Source organism: Neurospora tetraspora (genome assembly GCF_033439725.1).
Source record: "Neurospora tetraspora strain CBS 560.94 chromosome Unknown B0H65scaffold_3, whole genome shotgun sequence".
NCBI lineage: Eukaryota > Fungi > Ascomycota > Sordariomycetes > Sordariales > Sordariaceae > Neurospora > Neurospora tetraspora.
The window spans coordinates 3,886,960-3,908,003 of NW_026944385.1; the positions used below are offsets into that span (position 1 = coordinate 3,886,960).

General features: G+C 50.0%; 6 protein-coding genes across 6 annotated transcripts; 3 read left to right on the plus strand and 3 right to left on the minus strand.

Annotated features, from left to right (window-relative positions):
* Positions 1 to 505: 505 nt before the first annotated feature.
* B0H65DRAFT_462968 (uncharacterized protein) lies at positions 506 to 4,140 on the minus strand. The gene is made up of 2 exons (XM_062826669.1): positions 3,896 to 4,140; positions 506 to 3,813 (listed from the first exon to the last, which is right to left on the minus strand). Exons 1-2 carry the CDS (start codon positions 3,953 to 3,955, stop codon positions 763 to 765), a joined length of 3,111 nt encoding a protein of 1,036 aa, XP_062683373.1. The 5' UTR covers positions 3,956 to 4,140; the 3' UTR covers positions 506 to 762.
* A 3,583-nt stretch (positions 4,141 to 7,723) lies between these two features.
* On the plus strand, positions 7,724 to 10,281 carry B0H65DRAFT_492168 (acyl-CoA N-acyltransferase). The gene is made up of 2 exons (XM_062827747.1): positions 7,724 to 9,181; positions 9,251 to 10,281. The coding sequence occupies exons 1-2, from the start codon at positions 7,808 to 7,810 to the stop codon at positions 10,037 to 10,039; spliced, it is 2,163 nt and encodes a 720-aa protein (XP_062683374.1). The 5' UTR covers positions 7,724 to 7,807; the 3' UTR covers positions 10,040 to 10,281.
* Positions 10,282 to 12,922: 2,641 nt separating this feature from the next.
* Positions 12,923 to 14,090, plus strand: B0H65DRAFT_171230 (H+-transporting two-sector ATPase lipid-binding protein precursor). The gene is made up of 2 exons (XM_062821381.1): positions 12,923 to 13,117; positions 13,307 to 14,090. Exons 1-2 carry the CDS (start codon positions 13,003 to 13,005, stop codon positions 13,714 to 13,716), a joined length of 525 nt encoding a protein of 174 aa, XP_062683375.1. The 5' UTR covers positions 12,923 to 13,002; the 3' UTR covers positions 13,717 to 14,090.
* A 1,721-nt stretch (positions 14,091 to 15,811) lies between these two features.
* B0H65DRAFT_423391 (BPG-independent) lies at positions 15,812 to 17,548 on the minus strand (the record flags this gene model as incomplete). The annotated part of the gene is made up of 3 exons (XM_062824452.1): positions 15,812 to 16,990; positions 17,065 to 17,417; positions 17,521 to 17,548. The coding sequence occupies 3 exons, from the start codon at positions 17,546 to 17,548 to the stop codon at positions 15,812 to 15,814; spliced, it is 1,560 nt and encodes a 519-aa protein (XP_062683376.1).
* A 936-nt stretch (positions 17,549 to 18,484) lies between these two features.
* Positions 18,485 to 19,502, plus strand: B0H65DRAFT_171307 (RNA polymerase II transcription mediator complex subunit 9-domain-containing protein). The gene has a single exon (XM_062821382.1). The coding sequence runs from the start codon at positions 18,680 to 18,682 to the stop codon at positions 19,202 to 19,204; it is 525 nt and encodes a 174-aa protein (XP_062683377.1). The 5' UTR covers positions 18,485 to 18,679; the 3' UTR covers positions 19,205 to 19,502.
* A 106-nt stretch (positions 19,503 to 19,608) lies between these two features.
* On the minus strand, positions 19,609 to 20,909 carry B0H65DRAFT_423646 (tubulin binding cofactor C-domain-containing protein; the record flags this gene model as incomplete). The annotated part of the gene is made up of 3 exons (XM_062824472.1): positions 19,609 to 19,812; positions 19,883 to 20,763; positions 20,834 to 20,909. 3 exons carry the CDS (start codon positions 20,907 to 20,909, stop codon positions 19,609 to 19,611), a joined length of 1,161 nt encoding a protein of 386 aa, XP_062683378.1.
* Between the last annotated feature and the right edge of the window lie 135 nt (positions 20,910 to 21,044).

A 21,044-nucleotide genomic window follows, 5' to 3' on the forward strand; every position in this document is an offset into this window, starting at 1 on the left:
GTTTGTAGTCCGGATATGTGCAAGTTAATGTTGTATTGCGATACGTAAAAAGAGAGTCGTATCAAGCGCTCTCAGATATTCTGATATTTTGGCTGTCGCGTGGGCGTGAAAGCGGGTGCACAAGTTGAGGTGACCGCGGTGGAAGGAGGAGCAAACCAACAGAAAACAACACTGCAACGAACTTGAATGGATTCTCTTTTTTTCTCAGTCCCTTGTCCACCGAATTCCTCTCTTCCTTCCTGTTGCGGACCTCGTTCGACTGGGATGTGCAGCGAACGGGACTTCCTTCCTCGAGAGGAACGCGTCCCGCGACTGTGGATTCTTTGTCGAGGGTTGGCAAGGGTTGGTGGTGAGCAAACTGCGCCAAGCGAAATCAATTGCCCAATCACAGAACCCGCGTCCCTGCCGTTTGCGGATCCTCCAACTGCACGAACAAGACCCACAAAAGGCCGGTAAAGATCCACATATCTCCGGTCTGTTGCTCCGGTGCGCCCGGAACTTGGACCGGAACTCAGACCGGCATGTCATAATCAACGCTCAACAGCTCCAAACACAGTCCATTACCATAACCAATCTGTTCCTATTCAAGGTGCTGCATGAATTAAAAGTATTCGACCCAAAATCTCTAAATACCAAAATAGACACCTAACAGACCGGGTATTCCAAAGCGCTCCTTGCTCGCTCGCTTGCTATCTAGAGTATCTTGATCCCAGCGTACTGTGTATCCGTATAACTCAATTAGAGTCGGGAGTAATCCCATCGTCACTTGTCCTCCGCAGTTGAATCCATCTTCTCGGCTTCAAATCCAGTCATGCCGATTTTCTTAGGGTTCTGTGTATCCCCAGGAGCTCCTGCTCCTTGCCTAACTCTCCTAACAATTCGAGATGGTTTGTTGAGCCAAGTATCGGTATATCGCTGCGTGTTGAGCCAACGCGCAGCAACGACGGCATCCGTACCCTTCAGGTCTCCGTCCGTTCTCTTGGCTGGGAGGTGCCAAGTGCAGCCTTGTGTTTGCCTGAGTGCTTCGAGCTTTTGCCTCGTCCTGACCAGCATGGTTTCTAGCGCATCATTGACTGGCAGATGAGGCCACATCTCGATAAAGTATGCAAACGTCTGTATCAGGACCTTATACTCGGTTTCGCCCGGCTCCCTTGCGTTCTCCAGAATGCGAGGGTCTGACCAAGAGTCGAGCACCCAGTTTACCAAGCTCAACATCAATTGCGCGTTGCCCAGACATCCTAGAGCTTGCATATACCGGAAAATATGAGGCGCCGTCAGCGTGTACTGTAACGTGGGGAGCTCGAAACGTGCTGATGCGTCGCCATTTGATGGGACCGAAATGGGCCTTACCATCTCTTTGAAAGTGGCATGGAGCTTTTCAGCAGCCAGGCGAATTACTGGCACCATTCTCAAATCTCCGTACTGCTCGGTTGGTGTTGCTGTAGCCATCGCTTTCCTCGTTTCAAATGCCAGTGCAACCGTCGACTTTCGTACCATGAGACTAAGTAGGTCGAAGATGGTGGTATCCAGGCCTTTCGCGAATACCGTCAGCCGATATGCTTTCATGAACACCTTGAGCGTATGCAAGTGTGGGTGTGTTGTTCCTTCACCCTCTCTCACAATGTATTTGTTGGTGGCCAGAGCTCTGAGAATAGTGTACCATGGCCGCTTGTCCTTGTGAGCAGCCCTTGCGTTCCCCTGTTGGTACAGCTTGGTGATTTTGATAGCCAGTGGGATATGGTTATGGGAGAACGAATGAGGGTCCGGGTCCGGGTAATTGGAGTGCGTTTTGCACAACAGCTTAATCCACGCATCGAAGACGCGAACGGGGAGGGTATTTATCTGCTCAACATCCTGGGACCACCCAACCAAAGCTTGTCTCGCAATTACGTTGTATCCGCCGTCCAGGATGTATTGCAACCCGGCCTCTATTGAGTTGGTGTTTTTAAGTAGAAGCTCGAGGAGGCGGTCGTTTGGTCGGATGTTGCGTTCCCACATTTGTCGATACAAGTCACCAGGAGCCGGAGGAGTAAGTCTCGCGATCTCATAGGCGCTAAGGTTACCGTCATGAACTGGAAAGACATAATGCCGCGAGTCACCCGGTAGCAGCGGACTATCTGGGGGCACTTCCTCTGCAAACAACTTTTCCAACATGGCAGCATACACATCGGCAGTAGGCTGGAGGTTGGGTCGAGGAGGTCTCTGAAACTCCGTCCAGGCCTCCCTAACGTTGCGCGTGGCCTCGATGGCTGTAACCCACGTGGCGTAGACAAACATGTTGGGACTACTCCATTTGGGTGGTCCGTCAGTTCTGGTCATTATCGTGCGCTGTCGGCCGGGCAGTGAACCACCCAGATTGGTCAATGCCTCATCAATGGGCTGAGAGGGGTATCCGTTTTCGACCATCATGGTTCCTGCTTTAGCGCTCCTGCTCAGATCTTCTTCACGATCGCGTTGCTCGTCCACTCCATCCCACGATAAACGGTATGGTGGCCACGTCTTTGCAGACCGAATCATGGCCTTTTCCTCTGCTGGTGTCTTCTTCATCCCCAGCAACACCCTTCTTATTGAGCGGTAGCCGTTCTGGGTAATCAGCAAGTGAGGTCTCATTTTGACAGACGCGGCCAGAAGGACCTTCTGGGCTTCCCAGTTGTAACGGACGTGCTTGTAAGGAGCGATGGGCGTCCTCCTGTCAAGCGCACAAAGAGCGCTGTTAAGGATCCGACATCTTATTCTCTGCCATTTTACTTCGTCATCACCTCCGGCATCAGCGCGGCAGGTCTCGAGATATGCCGCGACGAGATGGGCAACCGAGATCAGAGCAGCAGGCCATACGGCCGCGCAATGCCACATGAGTCGATACATCATGATCTTGAAGACGTCAGATCTGAATTCTGGACCAACACGTTTCTGTTCAGGTTTTTGTCTCGGTTCCAGGTAGTGTCGGGAGATATAGTCGAAGATGACGGCGAGGCTCTGCGCTTGGAATATCCTTTTGTCGCGCCCAAGGACCATGTTCATGAGAAAATATGGCTTGAAGGTGTCACGAGAGACGAACCGCTGAACGATTTCGTCTCCAGTCTTTCCTTGTAAAATCCACGACCACTCTTCAAGATCGCTGGTGCCGTATCCCTTCCTTTCAAGACGCTTTATGCGCCTTGCCCATGCTTGCTCTGTTTCCAGATAGCTTGGAAGTCCCCTAAGGTGGTAGAAGGAGATTCGAGACTTGCGCCAGTGCGCTACACGTTGCTTGAACATGAACTGTGCCAGACAACCGGGCAATCGAGGAGACTTATTGTTGGCAAGAGCACGGAGAACATACCACTTGTGAGGTGGATATTTGCGAGCTTTGCGCCTGATGAACATGGCAAGCGCCTTTGTAGGCGAAAACGGCGTGAACTTTTTCTCAAAGGGCGTTTGTATCCCAGGAACCGGAGGCCCATCTTTTAGTCGTCTCTCACGGCGGCTCAATCCCCCACGTGTCGCATGCCACAGCACCGCAAACGGATCGGCCGAGGTGGTGGAGGCGGCGACAGACGGAGCGGGTTTGGCCGGAGCGCAAGCATGAGGTACTCTCTCGCGGCGGCTCGATTCCCCTTGTGCCGCAGCTCTCTCTAGTACAGCAAACGGATCGGCCGAGGTGGTGGTGGAGGCGTCGAGAGACGGAGCGGGTCTGGCCGGAGCCGTAGAGCCGGTGGGGAGGACATTTTCGGCTTCGGCGCCGGCAGCGGCAGCGGCAGCGGTTGATCGTCTTCGGAAAGTACCATGTCCATCCGGTATTGAAGAGGAGCACACGGACGACCAAGCGGGGAGCTGTATTGAAGAGGAGTCAGTGCTCGTGGCCAGCGACAAGGTACCCAAGGGTGAGAGAGTCATGAGGGTTCCACATGTTTACCTGGCAGAACCTCGTTGTTGTCGACACACCTCTTAGGGCGGAACCTTTAGTACCAAACATTGATGTAGGCAATCAACCATTCTGAAGAGACGGCAGGCTGGCGATGGGTTGGAGGGCTTTGCATTGGCGATTTCCAACAACGTTCGTTTGGCGGTTTTGGGGAAATCTGGCTGTTGCTGACTTTCTCCCCAATTCTTCTGCCCAGTGTGCAGGCGCTTGTCCAGATATTCGGACCTGGGCTGCACTAGCGGATGCTACTCGTCAGGTCTACAAAATCGACCTCTGACTAGCGGGCGGGCCACTAGTCAGGACCATTAATTCGTACCCGAAACAGGGGGTACCTCCCCACACCGCCATTTTACTAGCAAATCAATATAGATCTATTCAACAACATATTTTTTTAGTTGTATGTAGCCCAATTCCCCGTACTGTCTAACACTCTAAATGTACACTAGCCATTTACACTTAACTGCTTACTTCTTAAATTACTTATTTAAATTAATAATATTAATAATTATACTTATCTTTACATACAATTAGTTTTAATTATACTCAAACTCCTTTAATTTCATCGTCTTCCTCTATTTCCCTATCGGATTATCCTCTCATTACTATATCCCTTATCTATTACACTATATTTCACTTACTTTAAGAATCTGCTAATAGTTCTTTACACCCTGATCCGACGCCCGTTAATTTAATTTCTAATATTAAAGATATTATTGATAATATATAAAGGACGCTCCATATAGAGGGGAGAGTTTAAACCGCTATAAAAACGTTTTAGAATAACGGATTCAAAACTATAGCAAATATAGCGAAGGCATTTCGAATTCTTTATAAATAAGTTATTAACCACTATAAGGGAGCATATTCGAAGGTAAATAATAGAAGTTATAGAACCCTATTGATTGGAGAGGAGGATTTTACTATATATATTTAGATTAATATATAAATATCCGTTAGTAAATATTACTTATTAATTCTATTAAATAAAATTAACTATACCTTATAGATATTGAAATAACTCTTTAGTAATTAGTTTCAATTGTGATTGCCTTAATTAGACTAAGCCGTAATAATGATAATAAAGATTCCTCTATCACTATCCTTCGTACTAATAATAGATAAGTATAACGATATTTACAATAGGGAGATTTCTATAACGTACGTACTAAGTCTATAGTATAGGTACGTAAAGTTTTATAAATACGAATAGACGTTGAGGAAGTTTTTTATTTCTTTAATAATATTATTACTAAATATAAGATTAGGCGAGATAACGTTTGGAATAGTAATGAGTTTAGTTTTAGAGTTAGTATATTAAATAAGGCCTATTATATATACATTTATATTAAAAGAATAAAAGTATAGTCCATTAATTTTAATTAGAAACTTATTATTATTATTCTTGAAGCTATCTTTGTATTTGGCTGTACTATATTACCCTTCGTCTTATTTCTTGGCGTTAATATTATATATAAATATATTAATAACTCTTTCGATAACGGGATAGTTATTGCCGCTTCTCTACGAGGCTATACCGATGACTAGTATACCCTTGATTGGTTTAAGTATTTGGAGGAGTATTTTCGTCCCTTTAATAAAAAGGAGAGGAGAGTTTTGGTACTAGATAATTATAGTAGTTATTGTACTATCGAATTTTACGAGTAATGTAGGAAGAATAAGGTTATTCTTTTTTTTTTACCCCCTTATTTAATATATTTCCTTTAACCTTTCGACGTTGGTATCTTCTAAGTTTATAAGTACTTTTACTAAGTTGATATACGTAAGAAGTCAGTATTTAATAACGTTGATTATAATAAGTTGGATTTTTTTGATGGCTTTAAGTAGGTTCGAAGGAAGGTATTTAAACCCAAGAATATCTATTTTGCTTAGAAGTGTATTAGCTTGAGTCCCTTTAACCTTGATTTGATTCTTTTAAAGCTTCGTGATCCTTTAACTTTATTAATAAATGATGAGTATATTAAATAGAGGAATGGATACATAGTTTGTTGCGTAGAGTAGGGAATTATTGATCTTGGTATAGAATTAGAAACAATACCCTTCTGTATAATAGAATTCGTACTAATAGTTATATTAAGTAGTCCTTCTTTACTTATATTAACTAACTCCTTTATAGTAAGAGAATTCCTTACTTTAATAGAATTATTTACATTAAAGAAAAAGGATTGTATTATTAAAGATTAGAATAGTATAGTTATATTAGTATTTAACCTCCCCTCTATTAAAGAATATAGCGAGTATATTGATTAACGGCTTTTGTTTACAATTAAGGGAGATTGCGCTATATTTCCAATAGTTTTATACATATTAGTTAAGTAAAATAAGGTTAGTAATACCTTTAATCTCGTAGTTATAAGGGAGGTAGAATTTAAACGTAAATGTAAAGAGGAGGTAGTCGAAGAAGTATTGCGTAATTAGCGTAATATTAACCGTTTATTAAAACGTAGCGGTATTGTTATTATTAGTAATAGTCGATTATGCATTATAATAGATAAATATTAATATATTACCCTTATTAAGAAGGAAAACGAATATATTTATATTCGAAAGCTTTAATAAGAGTAAAGTATGTTGAGGGTATGGATTAATAGCTTTATTGTAGTATAGAAGGTATAGTTAATTAACGAAAAGTTACGGTTAAGGGTTTTTAAGACCCTTAGAATAGAGATTTAAAAGTATATTAAATTATATATTGTAAAGCTCTTTAATAACGATTAGTTATCTAGTAAATATTGTAAGGAGAGAGTTAATTATTAGTACTATTTTTAAACTGAGAGGTAAAGAGTTATAAATGAAAAGGTTAAGTAATTAGAAGGTAAATGTATTATAAGTAACTTAATTCTACTTTTTTATTAGTAACTTCCTAATAATCCGCCTAAACTGTATACTCTATAGGTATTTAATAAAGTAAAAAAGAAGTTTGTAAATAATATTATTATAGTGTAATTAATAGTAAGGGTATTATACCGTTAAAAAAGGAATTAGAGGAACTAAAGTAGGCTAAGATTATTAAAGATAATGAATTAGTAAATATATAGAAAGATTTAGATTGGTAGTATCCTAACGATAGACGATGGGTATAAATAAATTAAGAAGATGAAGAATACGAAGAATATAAAGACAAGGACGATAATAATATTAATAAAGCTATTTCTAATAATAATGACGACGAGAAGAAAGAGGAAGAGGGTTATAGAGATTTTGATTGTGAGGAAGTTAATATTATAAGATAGTATATATTAAAGTAGGTGTGTAATGATAGTTATATAAAATAACGATAATTTTATATATTGATATATATGTTGGTTGTGTTAGCGATATTGTATACGATTAGAAAATATGGATATATTACTAAAAAAAATTATTGGCTCCGGATGAGCGACTTTCATTTGCTAGCAAAATGGCGGGTGGGGGATATACCCCGTTCGGTACAAATTATTAATCGTATACGAGTTAATGGTCCTAACTAGTAGCCCGCCCGCTAGTCAGAGGTCGATTTTATAGACCTGACGAGTACCCCCTCATTCCCCCCTACCTGGTTGCGACGGAGCAGTGTCGGCTGCCTGCCGTGGAAGCGGGCGTGTGAAGCGGGAACCTGAAATGGAGGTCTGTGCTACACATCAGTCACTAACATCGAGACGGAAAGGGGGTTTAGCTCTTGGCCAGATTCAAGTACCAGTACTTCTGCAGCCTGCATATTGAAGAGGGGTGCTGAGTATCTATACCGTGTTCTTGGTCAGCCTCCAACAAAGCTGAAAGTTCCCCAATGGACACTGCCACGAGATTGCATTCCCATTGACCGTTCGTCATCGCAACAACTCCCACAAAAGACTAGTCATCCACGTCGACGATCCGCGACGAGAGGAACACGCCCAATTCGTACCTATGGCCTCTCTCAAGCGAAAACGACACCGAGGCGGAACCAGTACAGGTACGAACTCGTCCGAGGCTGCGTCTGCTGGTGTTGGCGCCGCTACCGCTACCGCTGCTCCATTGGCTTCAGGTTCCCCTGTAACTGGAACGGCGCGCCGAGCGACACGCCAGACATCGACCGCCCCACTCCCCGTCCTTCCCGACCCGGAACCACCCCGACGACGCCGACGCCGGGACAGCAGTGGCACTGGCACTGGCCTTGCCACCGACCAGTCTCCCACCCAAAACGACGCGCCGCGCCCGAACGGGCCACCACCACCACCACCAGCCCTCCGCGGCAAGGAAAACATCCCGATGCAGTCCAACTCCCATCATGGACATGCTCCAATCATCAAGACTCGCCTGACGCGTCACACCAGCTTCGACTTTGACCCTCCGGTGCCCACGCCGCCCACCAGTTCCAGTTCCAATTCCAATTCCAGCTCGCATCCGAATCCGCATCCGCATCCTCCGCGACCCCACGCCAGCTCCCACCACTCCAACTCTTCCCATTCCGGTCCCCGTGCAATCGCACCCGCCCGATCAATCACCATCAAGAGCTCAGCAGCCCATCAATCACCCCTCGCACATCCGCACCAGGCGCCGACTGCGTCTCCCATACGTGCTCCTGCCCCCACTCCGACTACGGCAATCCTCCCAGGCCCTCTCGCCGGAGGACAGGCACGACACGACTCGGCACGACATGGCCATGGCCGCTCCGCTGCGGGGCCGGTGGTGCTCCCACACCACAGCATGAACAAAATCATCTCCATGGCACCCTCAGTACCACCACCACAACATCAACAACAAACACAGCGCTCACCGATTGCGAGGCCTGGCCCGAGTGGCGGCAAATCAGATAACCCCTCTCGGGCACCCGGCGAGCGGCCAGACCGTAACATCGATAAGGTCGTGTTGGGTGACATATGCTTCCGGGCATGGTACCCTTCCTACTACGGAAAGGAAGTTCTCGGTGAAGGCCCGCCTAGTGTTGGAACGACGATTGCCAATGGGACAAACCCTTCGAATCAGGGGGCACATGGACACCAACCCCACCACCAGCCGCCTATGCTCGACCGCCTTTACGTGTGCCCGTGTTGTTTCAAGTACTCCAAGGAGCTGGTTGCCTGGCGAAGGCATGTTTGCTTGTGCGAGGCTCGGGGCCACATTCCCGGAACCAAGATCTATGTGCATCCAAAAGGACGGCGGACAGTTCTCGTACCAACAGGGCCGGCTCCCAAGCCTGGAAGGGGTAAACGTGCAAGTATCGGGCAGAAGATGATCGAGGAGGTGATCCAGGATGAAGGGGAATGGAGTATTTGGAAGGTGGATGGGGAAGAGGACATGGTAAGCACCGCTCCCATAGCCATTCTTACAAAAACATCATCAAGCAAGATTGCTGATATTTCTTCACAGCTCTTCTGCCAAAACCTCTCCCTATTTGCAAAGCTCTTCCTGGACAACAAGTCGGTGTTTTTCGATGTTAGCGGCTTCCACTACTTCCTGCTTGTGTTCACTCCGCCTGATCCTCCGACGGACCCGGACTCAGACGTGACCGAGGTCGTCAAGCCTCGCGGTCAAGTCGTCGGTTTCTTCTCCAAAGAGAAGATGTCATGGGATAACAACAACCTCGCATGTATCCTCATATTCCCACCTTGGCAGCGCAAAGGCCTGGGTGCGCTCCTCATGGGCGTCTCGTACGAGATATCTCGACGCGAGGGAATTATTGGGGGTCCCGAAAAGCCCATCTCGGAGCTCGGAAAAAAGGGGTACAAGCGCTTCTGGGCTGGCGAGATAGCCCGTTGGCTTCTCAGCTTGGAACCGACCGGCACTACACCGGGCGAGGAAACGGTCATCGACATTGAAGAGTGCAGCAAAGCAACCTGGATAGCCCCCGATGATTGCCTAGCGGTGCTGAGAGAGATGGATGTTGCCGAAGACGCGGGTAGGGGGCCTCCTAAGCCCAAGATTCACGAACCTAGCGAGGAAGAAATGGCCAACGGTCCTCCGGAACCAGCAGTAGCAGCAGCAGCAGCAGCAGCAGCAGCAGCAGTGGTGGAGGATGTCCCGCGGGTTCGAATCACCCTGGAAGCTGTGCACAACTGGGTGACTCGGAACCGCATCAGCTTGGAACGGACCTGCGATCCTGCGGGCTTCATCGACGACTTTATCATGGAGGAGCCCTCTTCAGAGGAAGAGGGATGAAAACCCCACAAAGCAAGTGACTGCCGGTGCTGCCTAGCTGGGTCATACCATACTAGGCGTCCGCGGCAGCTGTTTGTATAACAACATTTCAGCAAGAGGAGGCATCCATATCCCATGCAGAAACTTTTTGCAAACTCGGCAATGGTGCCGACGATGCTCTTGTTTGAACATTGTATTCTGGGTAAAGCAACTATTGGCGCCGCGCCCTCATATGTGCTCTAGGGCGACAGTCTCAGTGGTCGACGTTATGATGGCCGCGACAGATCCTCTAGAAGGAAAAGGATCACTACGATGACGTTTGACTATTTATCAGTTTGTACCAGCGAGTGAGTTTTACTTCGGATTCGGACGAGCGAGCATCGAGGGAGAACCCTCACTGACAAGGAACCCACCAGCAATGAACCATCTGCTCCCAGTGACCGCAGCAACCGCCCCCCCCAGCAGATCTGCCTGCTGCTTAGTTTCACTGAAGGAACTGCGATGTACTTTCATCAAAGTCGACTAATTGTACCAAACAAGTTCCGAGGATACGATGTGATTAGAGGAAGAGGGTCAATGGCATCATCCTGCGCAAAAATCAGGATACCCCAGGGCGCCAGGGGGTGGACGAGAAGAGCAGCTTGCTCTCGGGGAAGAAGGTATTGGTTGCGAAGAGGGATTATTGCAGTGCAGAGGAGGAATATGACGGAACGCAGTGAGTCCAGTAGGGCTCCTTCATGTCCATTATCAGACACTACCGCATGTGTAGCTCATGGTTAGGTGGGACTCGTCGGTATAGTAGCAGAAGTGAGGAGAACAACGGAGCGCGGGAGTTTTGACCCTCCGAAAGAGTCTCATGAACTAGGATAGGAGGAGCTGGGGCAAGTTCGCTCGTCATTCATGATAGGAATATCACACACCCATGAAGAACTTCCACGTTGTTAGTATTTGTGATAATCGCAATGCTTTTTTTTTTTTTTTTTTTTTTTAAGTGGCTTTGTGAACGGGGAGTTAATTGGGCGTATCTATGTCTATCACCCATTCTTTCATCTTGGACTATCGTAATCTCAAATATTGTATAGCTGATCTAATAACATCGCATAGCAGTAACATGTCATAGTACGTACTCATGTCTTACAGGACTCTGCTTGGGCTATAATGTTGCAAAAGGTTGATGATTTGTGAAAAGAAGTTTGGATGTTACATAATCGAACTCCAGATGTTGAAATGAACTCTATTCTTGCCAGTCCCAAGCAAACCATGGAACAAGAAGAACTGGTTCGTTGAATGAACATGGTACTGTGGCGTTCACAAAATGAGAAACGAAACAAAAGACAAGACAAAAGTCATCGTCGTTGCAATGGGAGATGAACTGCTTTTATACTTCTTGTATTTGTATTTGTAGATATCCCTCGTTACTTTCAAGCAACAACTCCATTCTGATATGGATAAAACACGCGAAATGGGCAAAATGCAAAAGCTCCAAAAATGCACCATATTCCCGCGCATTTACCATCCAGATCTCATCCACTGTGCGTGCGGGAGGGAGAATGTACCCCACTCCACTTTTGACTGCAAAGTGCAAGTGAATGTCGTTCGGCTGCGCAGTGCGGTTGACGTTGCTGTTGATATCGACATTTACATTGCCGTTTGGGCAATGCCCGACAGCTTTGACACGAAGCTTCCGCAAATTGGAGATGCGCGCGCGGCATATGTATAGATTGGATGACGAGACAGAGTAAACAAAGTTTCGGCGCAATTCAACGATGCTATGGATGTGCCTTGTTAAAAGCCATCCAAGCTTTGAATATCTGGTGACAGCTCCTGTTTCAAAACATCCTAAATCCGGACACAAACAGCGCAAGCTCGAGTTCGACAACTATCGATCGAGCTGTACATTACCGCCTATCGAGCGTCCTATCGCCACCGCTACCATTTTGGTTGCGATTATGCGCATGCATGCTTTTGTGCAAAGACGCGAGGCGTGAACAGTGAGGAGCGGTTTTATCCTATTCGATCCTGTCGTCATCACTTGTGTTTTCACAGCCGACACTGGCTGGTTTCGTTTGTTCCACAGTAGCTGTTCCCCCAAAGTGCACTATGTGAAAGTTGAGCTTCAACCAATGGCAGCTGTCCATCACAGCTTTTTGGGTGGGGGACACGGGTTGCTTACCCCTGTCCTGAGTGAAGGGAGCCTCAGTGCCTCAGACATCAGTCAACAATGGCGGGCAGCAGCCCAAAAATTTTCAGCCAGTATTCACGGCGAGCTTGGCCCGAGAGCTGTCAAGATGATGGCCAAAACAACAAAACCAGCACCAACATCAGCTGTAGACTGTTGACGGGGAGCTTCTAGCTGAAGCTTGGTTATTTTGCCCTATTAAATCGCAGTTAGCATAGAACTGGGTATGTAAGAAACTTAAATTTGAGCTCCTCGAGCCAATGAGCTGTGCCACAGAGAAAAAGCTCAGACAGTGTTCCGATTTTGCCCGATTACCTGTCCCTGCTGTGTTCCCATCCTTTTGGAGGAATGCTGTGAGGAAAAAGCATCAACAACAGCATCACCAGCACGAAACTGCAGGCAAAAGCGAGCAGCAAGTCGTCAAAAAAAGCAGTGACCAACAGCCCCAGGTTCTGCCCGTCTTGCCCTGCGTGCCACAGCAATTTTCCCCTTCAAAAGACGAAGCACTGGGCAAGCTGGGTGGTCCGACCCACAGAATGGTGGGCACCAGAAAATGCCTCCGGCCTGAATTGACCAACGAGAGGTGGTGCTTGGCGGTTTGGAGCCGTTGCCCGGACAAGCCCGAGGTTTCCTGCGCTCGCTGACCACTTGTTCTTCCCGCACCGACGCACTTTTCCTCTCACCTCCTCTTTTTCTCTCACTCCAGCAGTCCACCTGTCAACTCTCCCTCCTCCAGCTTTTTTCTCAGCCTTTCCCGACTCGTCCACCTAGTATCTCTTCGAGAGTATACCCAACCATAGACAAAATGGCCTCCACTCGTGTCCTCGCCTCTCGCCTGGCCTCCCAGATGGCTGCTTCCGCCAAGGTTGCCCGCCCTGCTGTCCGCGTTGCTCAGGTCAGCAAGCGCACCATCCAGACTGGTAAGCGGTGATTCGGAATCTTGCGAGCGACCCTTCCCATCACATCACGACCGAGAACCAGCCATGGGAAAATTTTTCCCTCTGTCGCTGCTGCCCGACGATCATCCATCAGAATCGCAGAGGGATATTTCGTGACGCGGGAATTGTTGAGATTATGGGCAAAAACCAGAGTCTGACATGTTCCTCCAGGCTCCCCCCTCCAGACCCTCAAGCGCACTCAGATGACCTCTATCGTCAACGCCACCACCCGCCAGGCTTTCCAGAAGCGCGCCTACTCTTCCGAGATCGCCCAGGCCATGGTTGAGGTCTCCAAGAACCTTGGTATGGGTGCCGCTGCCATCGGTCTTACCGGTGCCGGTATTGGTATCGGTCTCGTCTTCGCCGCCCTCCTCAACGGTGTTGCCCGCAACCCCGCCCTCCGTGGCCAGCTCTTCTCCTACGCCATTCTTGGTTTCGCTTTCGTCGAGGCCATCGGTCTTTTCGACCTCATGGTTGCCCTCATGGCCAAGTTCGTAAGTAACCTAAATGCCGCATCCGCCGCAGCATCCTCATGGATGCCCAACTGCACCCCGCGCTTGGACGGCTCTGACGTAACGTGACCTCTAGACCTAAATGCATCCAACCTTGGACGGGAAATACGGCGAATCCTAGCTGGAGTCATCGCCTGTACATATGGAGAGAGCGGACGAGCCGGCTTGTACGAAAAGGTTCATGGTCATATGCGGCATTATCCACACCGCATATCCATTGTGAGATGGGGTGAGGGAGTGCATTCGAATCGGCATAGAATTGCAGCATAGACGGAGGAAGGGGCGTATAGACCTTAGACCGTGGAGTGACGAGCTTTGGCGATCTCTCCGTCTCGTCGGTACTGCCGGCGAACCTGTAAAATAGCCCGGAGCACTCTCACATCGCTCTCAAGGGAAACATTTCATCCACAAAAAGAAACTCTTCCATTGTCGACCACCACACGGGTTCTCTGCTTGCTTGAAACGTGAAACCGAGATGCATGACATGTTTACAGTTTCCAACATTGCATCTTGAACCTGCGGCAGCGGCAGTCCTGCGGCATTCCCGCAGTAGGCGCCGGAAACGCTTGTTTTGACGCCCGCTTCGGTATCAAAATCTCGAAATTCCGGCCCGAACCAGGAGCTTGATAACGGAGAACTGCCGGGACTTGGACGGCCGGAGTGGATGCAACAAGAGTACGGACAGACGGGGAACCGGTGATGGACGACCACGGGGCTCCTGGGGCCTTTCGCGGACGGCAGGGAGGGCGGAGGCGGCCCATCAAGCTCCAGACACGGAGGTGAGCAACTTTCTTTCGGTCGGGCGGGGCTGGGCCTTCACAACCCCTCCGCTAGGCCTCCGCACCATCGACGGACGGCGAACGAATCCGAGCTCGAGCTGCCAAGTTTCCATCCATGTTGGCCACGATCGGGGTGTCTCCACTCCAGACTTGGGACGGAGCGGACAAGAGGTCCAGAGGCCCGCGCTTTGCCTTTTCGTCTCTTCATGCGCCCGCGTGCGACTGCGACTGCGACGTGCTGCTGCTGTGCCCGTAGCTCGCTAGCTTCGAGGCCAGGGTTGGTGAAGTGATGTGTGGTTGAGCGAGTGAGTACCCACATATCGATGGCCCATTTTCACCTTTCGTGGAATAGTGGAGTCATTTTGGCGCTGGCGATGTGACGTCCGATGATGTGTTGTTGGTGTTTTTTGGGATTTGTTGTTGAAATGATTTGTTCATGGACTGCGGATCTGATGTTTTGGCGTGATGTTCAAAGAGAAGAGAATGTGATGAATTCACATTGAAAAAGAGGTGACACGCACAACAAGCAGAATACAATTCAAAACGATGATCGAAGATAAACAACTGATGCAAGAACAAGACAAAGTTAGAGTGACAGCAGCGAAGAAAGTTGATGTGAAGTGGGAGGAGTCCAATTCGCGGGGGACGTCAAGTTCAAAAGGCAAAAGGTAACTTGTGTTCTTTCCCTTTTGAAGCAGCTTGGACCAGACGTTATAATTAAGTTTGGCAGCTGCCATGCCAGGGTTTCTATGCGCTTGCCTTAATCGTCCGATACAAATGAACACGGTTGTGCATGCGTCACGTTGTAACGCTCTTTCCGACTTCAGGAGACCGGTCAAGCGAAAAAGGACATCGAGCCGTCCCGTTCCTTCCTCCCTGTGGTGTAGCAGAACGTCAACTCGACACCATGATTTGGTTACCCCGCTCAGACAGGTGTTACACAACAGCAGTTGCGAATGGAACGACCCAAGCGGCCAGCCGGTTCAAAGGGTTGTGCATATATTGACCTTTTCTGCCTCATCTGGCGCTCGGACACGCCAACATATTGGTCGAGGAAAGACCCGGACTGAGAGTGACAAACACTTGTAGTGGATGGTGCCGGATGACCGAATCTGTAAAACCAGGAGACTTCGAAAATCAACCCACCAAGCCGAAATGGAAAAAGATGCAACAACTTGCCAATACCAATCTCCCCCGGATGGAGAATATCCTGCGAAGAACTGGGAAAAAAACCGGAGCGCAAAAGCAGCAAAGCAAAGACCGAACAACACAGTAGGTGCTTTGAAAGGGCAACTTTTGAGCCCGAATCACCATATTGCTATCATGCCCGTCTATAATCTATGTTACTTGTTTCATCACGCCATCCAATCGTTACATTATATACTTTAGGCCTTGACAAGAAGGTTCTGGCCAGTCATCTCCTCGGGTTGAGGGAGACCCATAGCCGCAAGAATTGTAGGAGCGACATCACCAAGGACACCGTCCTCCTTCTTGAGGCTCCAGCCCTCAGGGGCGTTGGCCATGATGAAGGGGACCTTGTTGGTGGTATGGGAGGTCTTGGGCTTGCCGTCAGGGAACTTCATCTCCTCAGCGTTACCGTGGTCGGAGGTAATGAAGAGGATGTAACCCTCCTTCTTGCAGCCCTCGAGAATCTTGCCAATGGCCTTGTCGGTAGCGGCGCAACCAACGATGGCGGCCTCGTAGACACCGGTGTGGCCAACCATGTCGGGAGGAGCAAAGTTGTTCATGACGAAGGGGAACTCCTGCTCGCCCATACGCTTGACGACCTGGTTAGCGACACCATCGGCGCTCATCTCAGGAGCCTTGTCGTAAGTCGCGACGCTCTTGTTGGAAGGAACAAGATCCTGGGACTCATCACGAGTCTCGAGAGGGAAGACCTTCTCGACACCACCGTTGAAGAAGAAGGTGACGTGGGCGTACTTCTCGGTCTCGGCAATGTGGACCTGCTTGACACCCTGCTTGCCGAGCCACTCGGCGAGCACGTTGTCCATGACCTGGGGCTTGAAGGCAACCTCGAAAGGATAGTCGGCCTTGTACTGGGTCATGGTGACGAGCTTGATGTTGGGGAAGGGGAAGTCGGGCAGGGGCGAGCGGTCGACATCACCCATGAGCTGAGTGATCTGGCGGACGCGATCGGAGCGGTAGTTGAAGAAGAAGACGGTGTCGTCCTCCTTGATGCGGCGCTCATCGCCACCGACGATGATGGGCTTGAGGAACTCGTCGTTCTCGCCCTTCTCGTAGCGCTCCTTGACCGTCTGGACGGGGTCGGTGCTCTCCTCACCCTCGCCGAGGTACAAGCCCTTGAGGGCAACCTCGACACGCTCCCATCTCTTATCGCGATCCATGGCATAGTAACGGCCGACAACGGTGGCAAGCTCACCAATGCCAATCTCCTTAATGGTGTCAAGGAGCTCCTGCATGTAACCAGCGCCGGACTTGGGGTCGGTGTCGCGGCCATCGCCGAAGAAGTGGATGTAAACCTTGGGGACGCCAGCCTCCTTGGCAGCCTTGAGGAGGGCATAGAGATGTGTCTGCTTGGCGTGCTATGGGAAGAGGACTGTCAGCAATTGTGAAGACTCCAACTATCATCTGCTATCAGTGAACATTGACCACTTACAACACCGCCGTGGGAGACGAGACCGCAGAGGTGGAGACGGCCGTTGCCGTTCTTCGCCCTCTCAAAGGTAGCCTTGATGACGTCGTTCTGGCCAAGCTCTCCCTTTTTGATAGTCTGATCGATACGGACAACGTCTTGCCAGACGACACGGCCGGCGCCAATGTTGAGATGTCCAACTTCGGAGTTACCCATGAGACCCTCGGGGAGACCGACGGCGAGGGAGGAAGCATCAAGCTCAGTGAAACCGGTGGCGCTCTTGGACAGCTCGTCCATCACAGGGGTCTCGGCGGCGGCGATGGCATCGCCGTTCTTGGGGGACTCCTCGGAGGGAATACCCCAACCGTCAATCACGACTATAGGACGATCGGATGAGCATCATGATCAACCAGGCCAGTTCCAGGTAAACTAGCATGTAACACGCGACCAGCGCGTAGTCAGGACGGCGGGCGGACGTACTCAAGCAGGCCTTGTGGGCGGGAGCCATTGTGTTGTTATTTATTGGGAATATGTAGGTGTATGTATAGGTGTCGAAAGAAGCGAAAGAAGGAAGCTCTAACGACAAGATCTGCGGCGCAACAGTTATTAGAAACGGCGAACAGAGATGGCTGACGAGATGGATGGGATCGAGGACAGAGGACTGATAACTAACCTTTCTACAATTGCGGGATGGAAAGAGGAAAACAGGATCAGATGAGAGTAAGACCACTTCGTGTCTAGGATGTTGAGAGATTTTGATGGTGGGGTTACAAACTTTCGTAATCGCAGCAATTGGTATCACTCCCGTCTGCCACTGCCTGCTCGGTGCTACTTGCCGTGCCTTGGACTGCACATTCGGTTCGTTGACTGTGTCTGGATGTGTCTCCCGATTGCCCGCGCCCGCAGCCTGTGAGCGTCAGGTCGGCCCCTCCATTGGCATGGAACCCCACCTGACGTCGCTGGACGGGGCTTCCCACCCACACTGCTCCCCAGCAGATCCCTAGCAGCAAGCTTCGCAGCAGGGGCAGGAAGGACCGACTTCGCAAGGGCCCCTAGACCCGCCTAGCAGGGGGACCCCGCGGCCGTCATCATGATGACGGGAAGCATTGATCTCCCAGGCACGCCGCGGTACGCCGCCGCGGTACGCCGCCGCGGTACGCCGCCCCGGCCGCCGCACAACGATAAGCGCGGACCCCACCGCCACGACGGGAACTTTTAAGGTTAGATTGCATTTCAAACACTAAAAACATCCATTTTATCGATTTATCGCCGAACAAAAAGTCAATTGGAATTCCACAATACCGCCGGCGTTATCACTTCCGGAGTCGTCGCCATTACGTACACCGTGTTAGCCCGACACTTAGCGCAACGAACGAAGCTCCAGCTTCCACAACCATAACGACGCCAACCACAAACAACAACAACAACAACAACGACGTCGACGACGACGACGACCCTCGCGATCACACGACCACGACCACGGCCACCACACATCCCACATCTCACCAGCCATCACCATTCCCCATCACCAAACCAGCTAGCCACCAAGCACATCGAACCAAAACACACCTTTCAAACACAACACCACACCACCACAACAACAACAACAACAACAACAACAACAACAACAACAACAAAAATGGCAACCCACATCCCCCCCACCCTCTCCCCCGACGCCATCGACACCCTAACCGAGTTAACCACCATCCTCACCAAATTCCGCGCCGCCGCCGCCTCCACCCGCCAGGCCGCCGCCGCCTCTTCCTCCTCCGGTCCCAACCCCTCCTCCAACAACGGCCCCAACTCCAACAACCCCGGTGGCATCGGCACCCCCGCCCCCGGCGCAGTAACAGGCACCACCCCGCTCCCCATCCCTAGTACTTCCAACCCAAACTCGACAGCAGCTTCAACGTCATTCACGGCCAAAGACCTCCCCCAAGCAACGGATAACCTCAAGCACAAACTCCAACGGGCGCGCCAGGCGGTTCTGACGCTGCCGGATATTGGAAGGACGATTGCGCAGCAGGAGGTGGAGATCAAGGAGCTGGAGGAGAGGAAGAGGAAGCAGATTGCGATGTTGGCGAGGATAAGGGAGGAGGGACTGCAGTTTGCAAGGCTGGAGCAGAGTCGGAGGGATGAGGAGGGGGAGAGGATGGTTGAGTAGATGGGAGCTGAGGATTTTGGTCGATGCCGGAAGTTGGGTCTGGGGAGTCAGTCGACGCTCAGCTCCGGCTAATCTGCCGTATAGGCCTATCTGTGCCTTACCACTTTTAACGGCTGGGGTAATCACAGACATCGGCGGGACGGTGCTCATGGGTTCTTCTGTTGGGGTGCTAGGATGCCTACGTTGAACATCGACATGCCCATTGTTACAAGTACTGTTCATCCACCAACGCCGGCAACATCATGATGATTCTCGACATTACTCTACACTACACTGCAACACTACACGCTACAACTCGGATCCGACCACAGGAGACCGCAGGAAGTGCGCTACCATACAGCCTAGTTCAGGTTACCCCAAGAAACCTTCCGGATAGTCTTCAGACTTGATGATCTTCTAGGCTTCTACGCCTCAGCACCAATCCCGACTGTCCTCAAGATGTCATCAAGACCTGCACCAGGGTAGCCAGGGACCTTATCCTTCCAGATATCCTCCGCGATGCGTTTCTCTTCCGGTAGCACGCTCCAGTTTGGCGAATGCTCCGCCTTCAACCACTTGAAGTCATCCACCTGATCCCACATGTTGGTTTTCTCGTCCTTATCGGCCGACTAGAAGAAGAGTTTTGTCAACAAAATCACCGTCAAACATAACAATTTGGGGGGGGGGGAAGAAACTCACATGAAACTTGGGCGCCGGCGCAAACCTCAACCCCTTACAATCCTCAATAATCGGCCTACTGGCACAATACAGATAAAAATCCACATTCTCGCACTCGTGGATCCTCACCTGTCTCGCCACCACCAACACCTTGCTGTCACGCAGACCCGTGATGTGCACCGGCCCATCCACATGGCCCGCAACGATCAAGCTGCCCGAGATGTTCTTCAGCGCCAGGCTCGCAAACGGTGCGCCGCCGGCGCACACCCGCGTGGGCACCGACATGTCAACGATACATCCCTTCATATTCGTGAGCGCGCCTGCCGAAGTGGCCCTGGACGCCGACAGCGGCAGGATGATGTGCAGCTTCTCGTGGTCCGAAAGCGTAATGTCCCGTGCGGTCGAGAAGCTCGGCTTACGGACTCTCGAATCCGCCGGTCCTTTCGCAATCTCTTCGTTGTAGTTCTTGGTGGGAAAAGAAGGCAAATTGCCGAGATTGTCCCGGTGTTCCGAGGACTCTGAACCGCCGGCGGCGGCGGCGTCGGTCACCGAGAAGGGAGAAGAGCTTTTATCCTGACCTCCCGCGGGGAGCATATACCGGGCATCGTTCTTCTTGTCGGTCTTGTCGGCCACAGCGTCTCCTCCGGATGCCAAAGGACTGCGGCGCTTAAACTGGAACCTGCTCTTGGGCGCGAACTTGGCTTGGGCCTCGTTGAGCTGGTCCGTCAGCTGCTTGAGCGCTTGCGAGTAGGTGCGCTGGTCGTAGGCGGGGACATAGTCGGCGGCGTCGGCGACTTCGTTGGATAGTCGTGAGATGCCGGTTAGGATGTGCTCAATGGCATCTTGGCGTTCGCCTGCAACGGCAGAGAGATTGGCGAGATGGTTGATTTGCTCTTGGAGGTCTTTAAGCCCCGTTAGTCAGATTTCAGAAGAAAAAAGTCAAGCGGTTATGGAAACCTTGAAAAGACTTACTGGCTACGGTCCCTTGGAACTGACGATAGAACGTCTCCTTGGGTGTCTCCTTATGGGCGGCTCCTTGCGCAGACATTTTAGGTGCGGTACTGTATCTGTTTGTCTTATTGTAAGCCGTTCTGCGCTATGGAAGACTAGGTCGAAATTCAACCCAGCGTATTTCAGATCCCAAAAAGTTCAAAAATGAAAAGTGTTTTGAACTATCCACTCC

Excerpts from the sequence above, each read along its gene's own strand:
- B0H65DRAFT_462968 (XM_062826669.1), bottom strand. The coding sequence starts at position 3,955 with ATGTTTGGTACTAAAGGTTCCGCCCTAAGAGGTGTGTCGACAACAACG. Across the intron at positions 3,814-3,895 it reads CAACAACGAGGTTCTGCCAG|CTCCCCGCTTGGTCGTCCGT; the intron begins GTAAACATGTGG and ends TCTTCAATACAG.
- B0H65DRAFT_492168 (XM_062827747.1), top strand. The coding sequence starts at position 7,808 with ATGGCCTCTCTCAAGCGAAAACGACACCGAGGCGGAACCAGTACAGGT. Across the intron at positions 9,182-9,250 it reads TGGATGGGGAAGAGGACATG|CTCTTCTGCCAAAACCTCTC; the intron begins GTAAGCACCGCT and ends ATTTCTTCACAG.
- B0H65DRAFT_171230 (XM_062821381.1), top strand. The coding sequence starts at position 13,003 with ATGGCCTCCACTCGTGTCCTCGCCTCTCGCCTGGCCTCCCAGATGGCT. Across the intron at positions 13,118-13,306 it reads CAAGCGCACCATCCAGACTG|GCTCCCCCCTCCAGACCCTC; the intron begins GTAAGCGGTGAT and ends ATGTTCCTCCAG.
- B0H65DRAFT_171307 (XM_062821382.1), top strand. The coding sequence starts at position 18,680 with ATGGCAACCCACATCCCCCCCACCCTCTCCCCCGACGCCATCGACACC.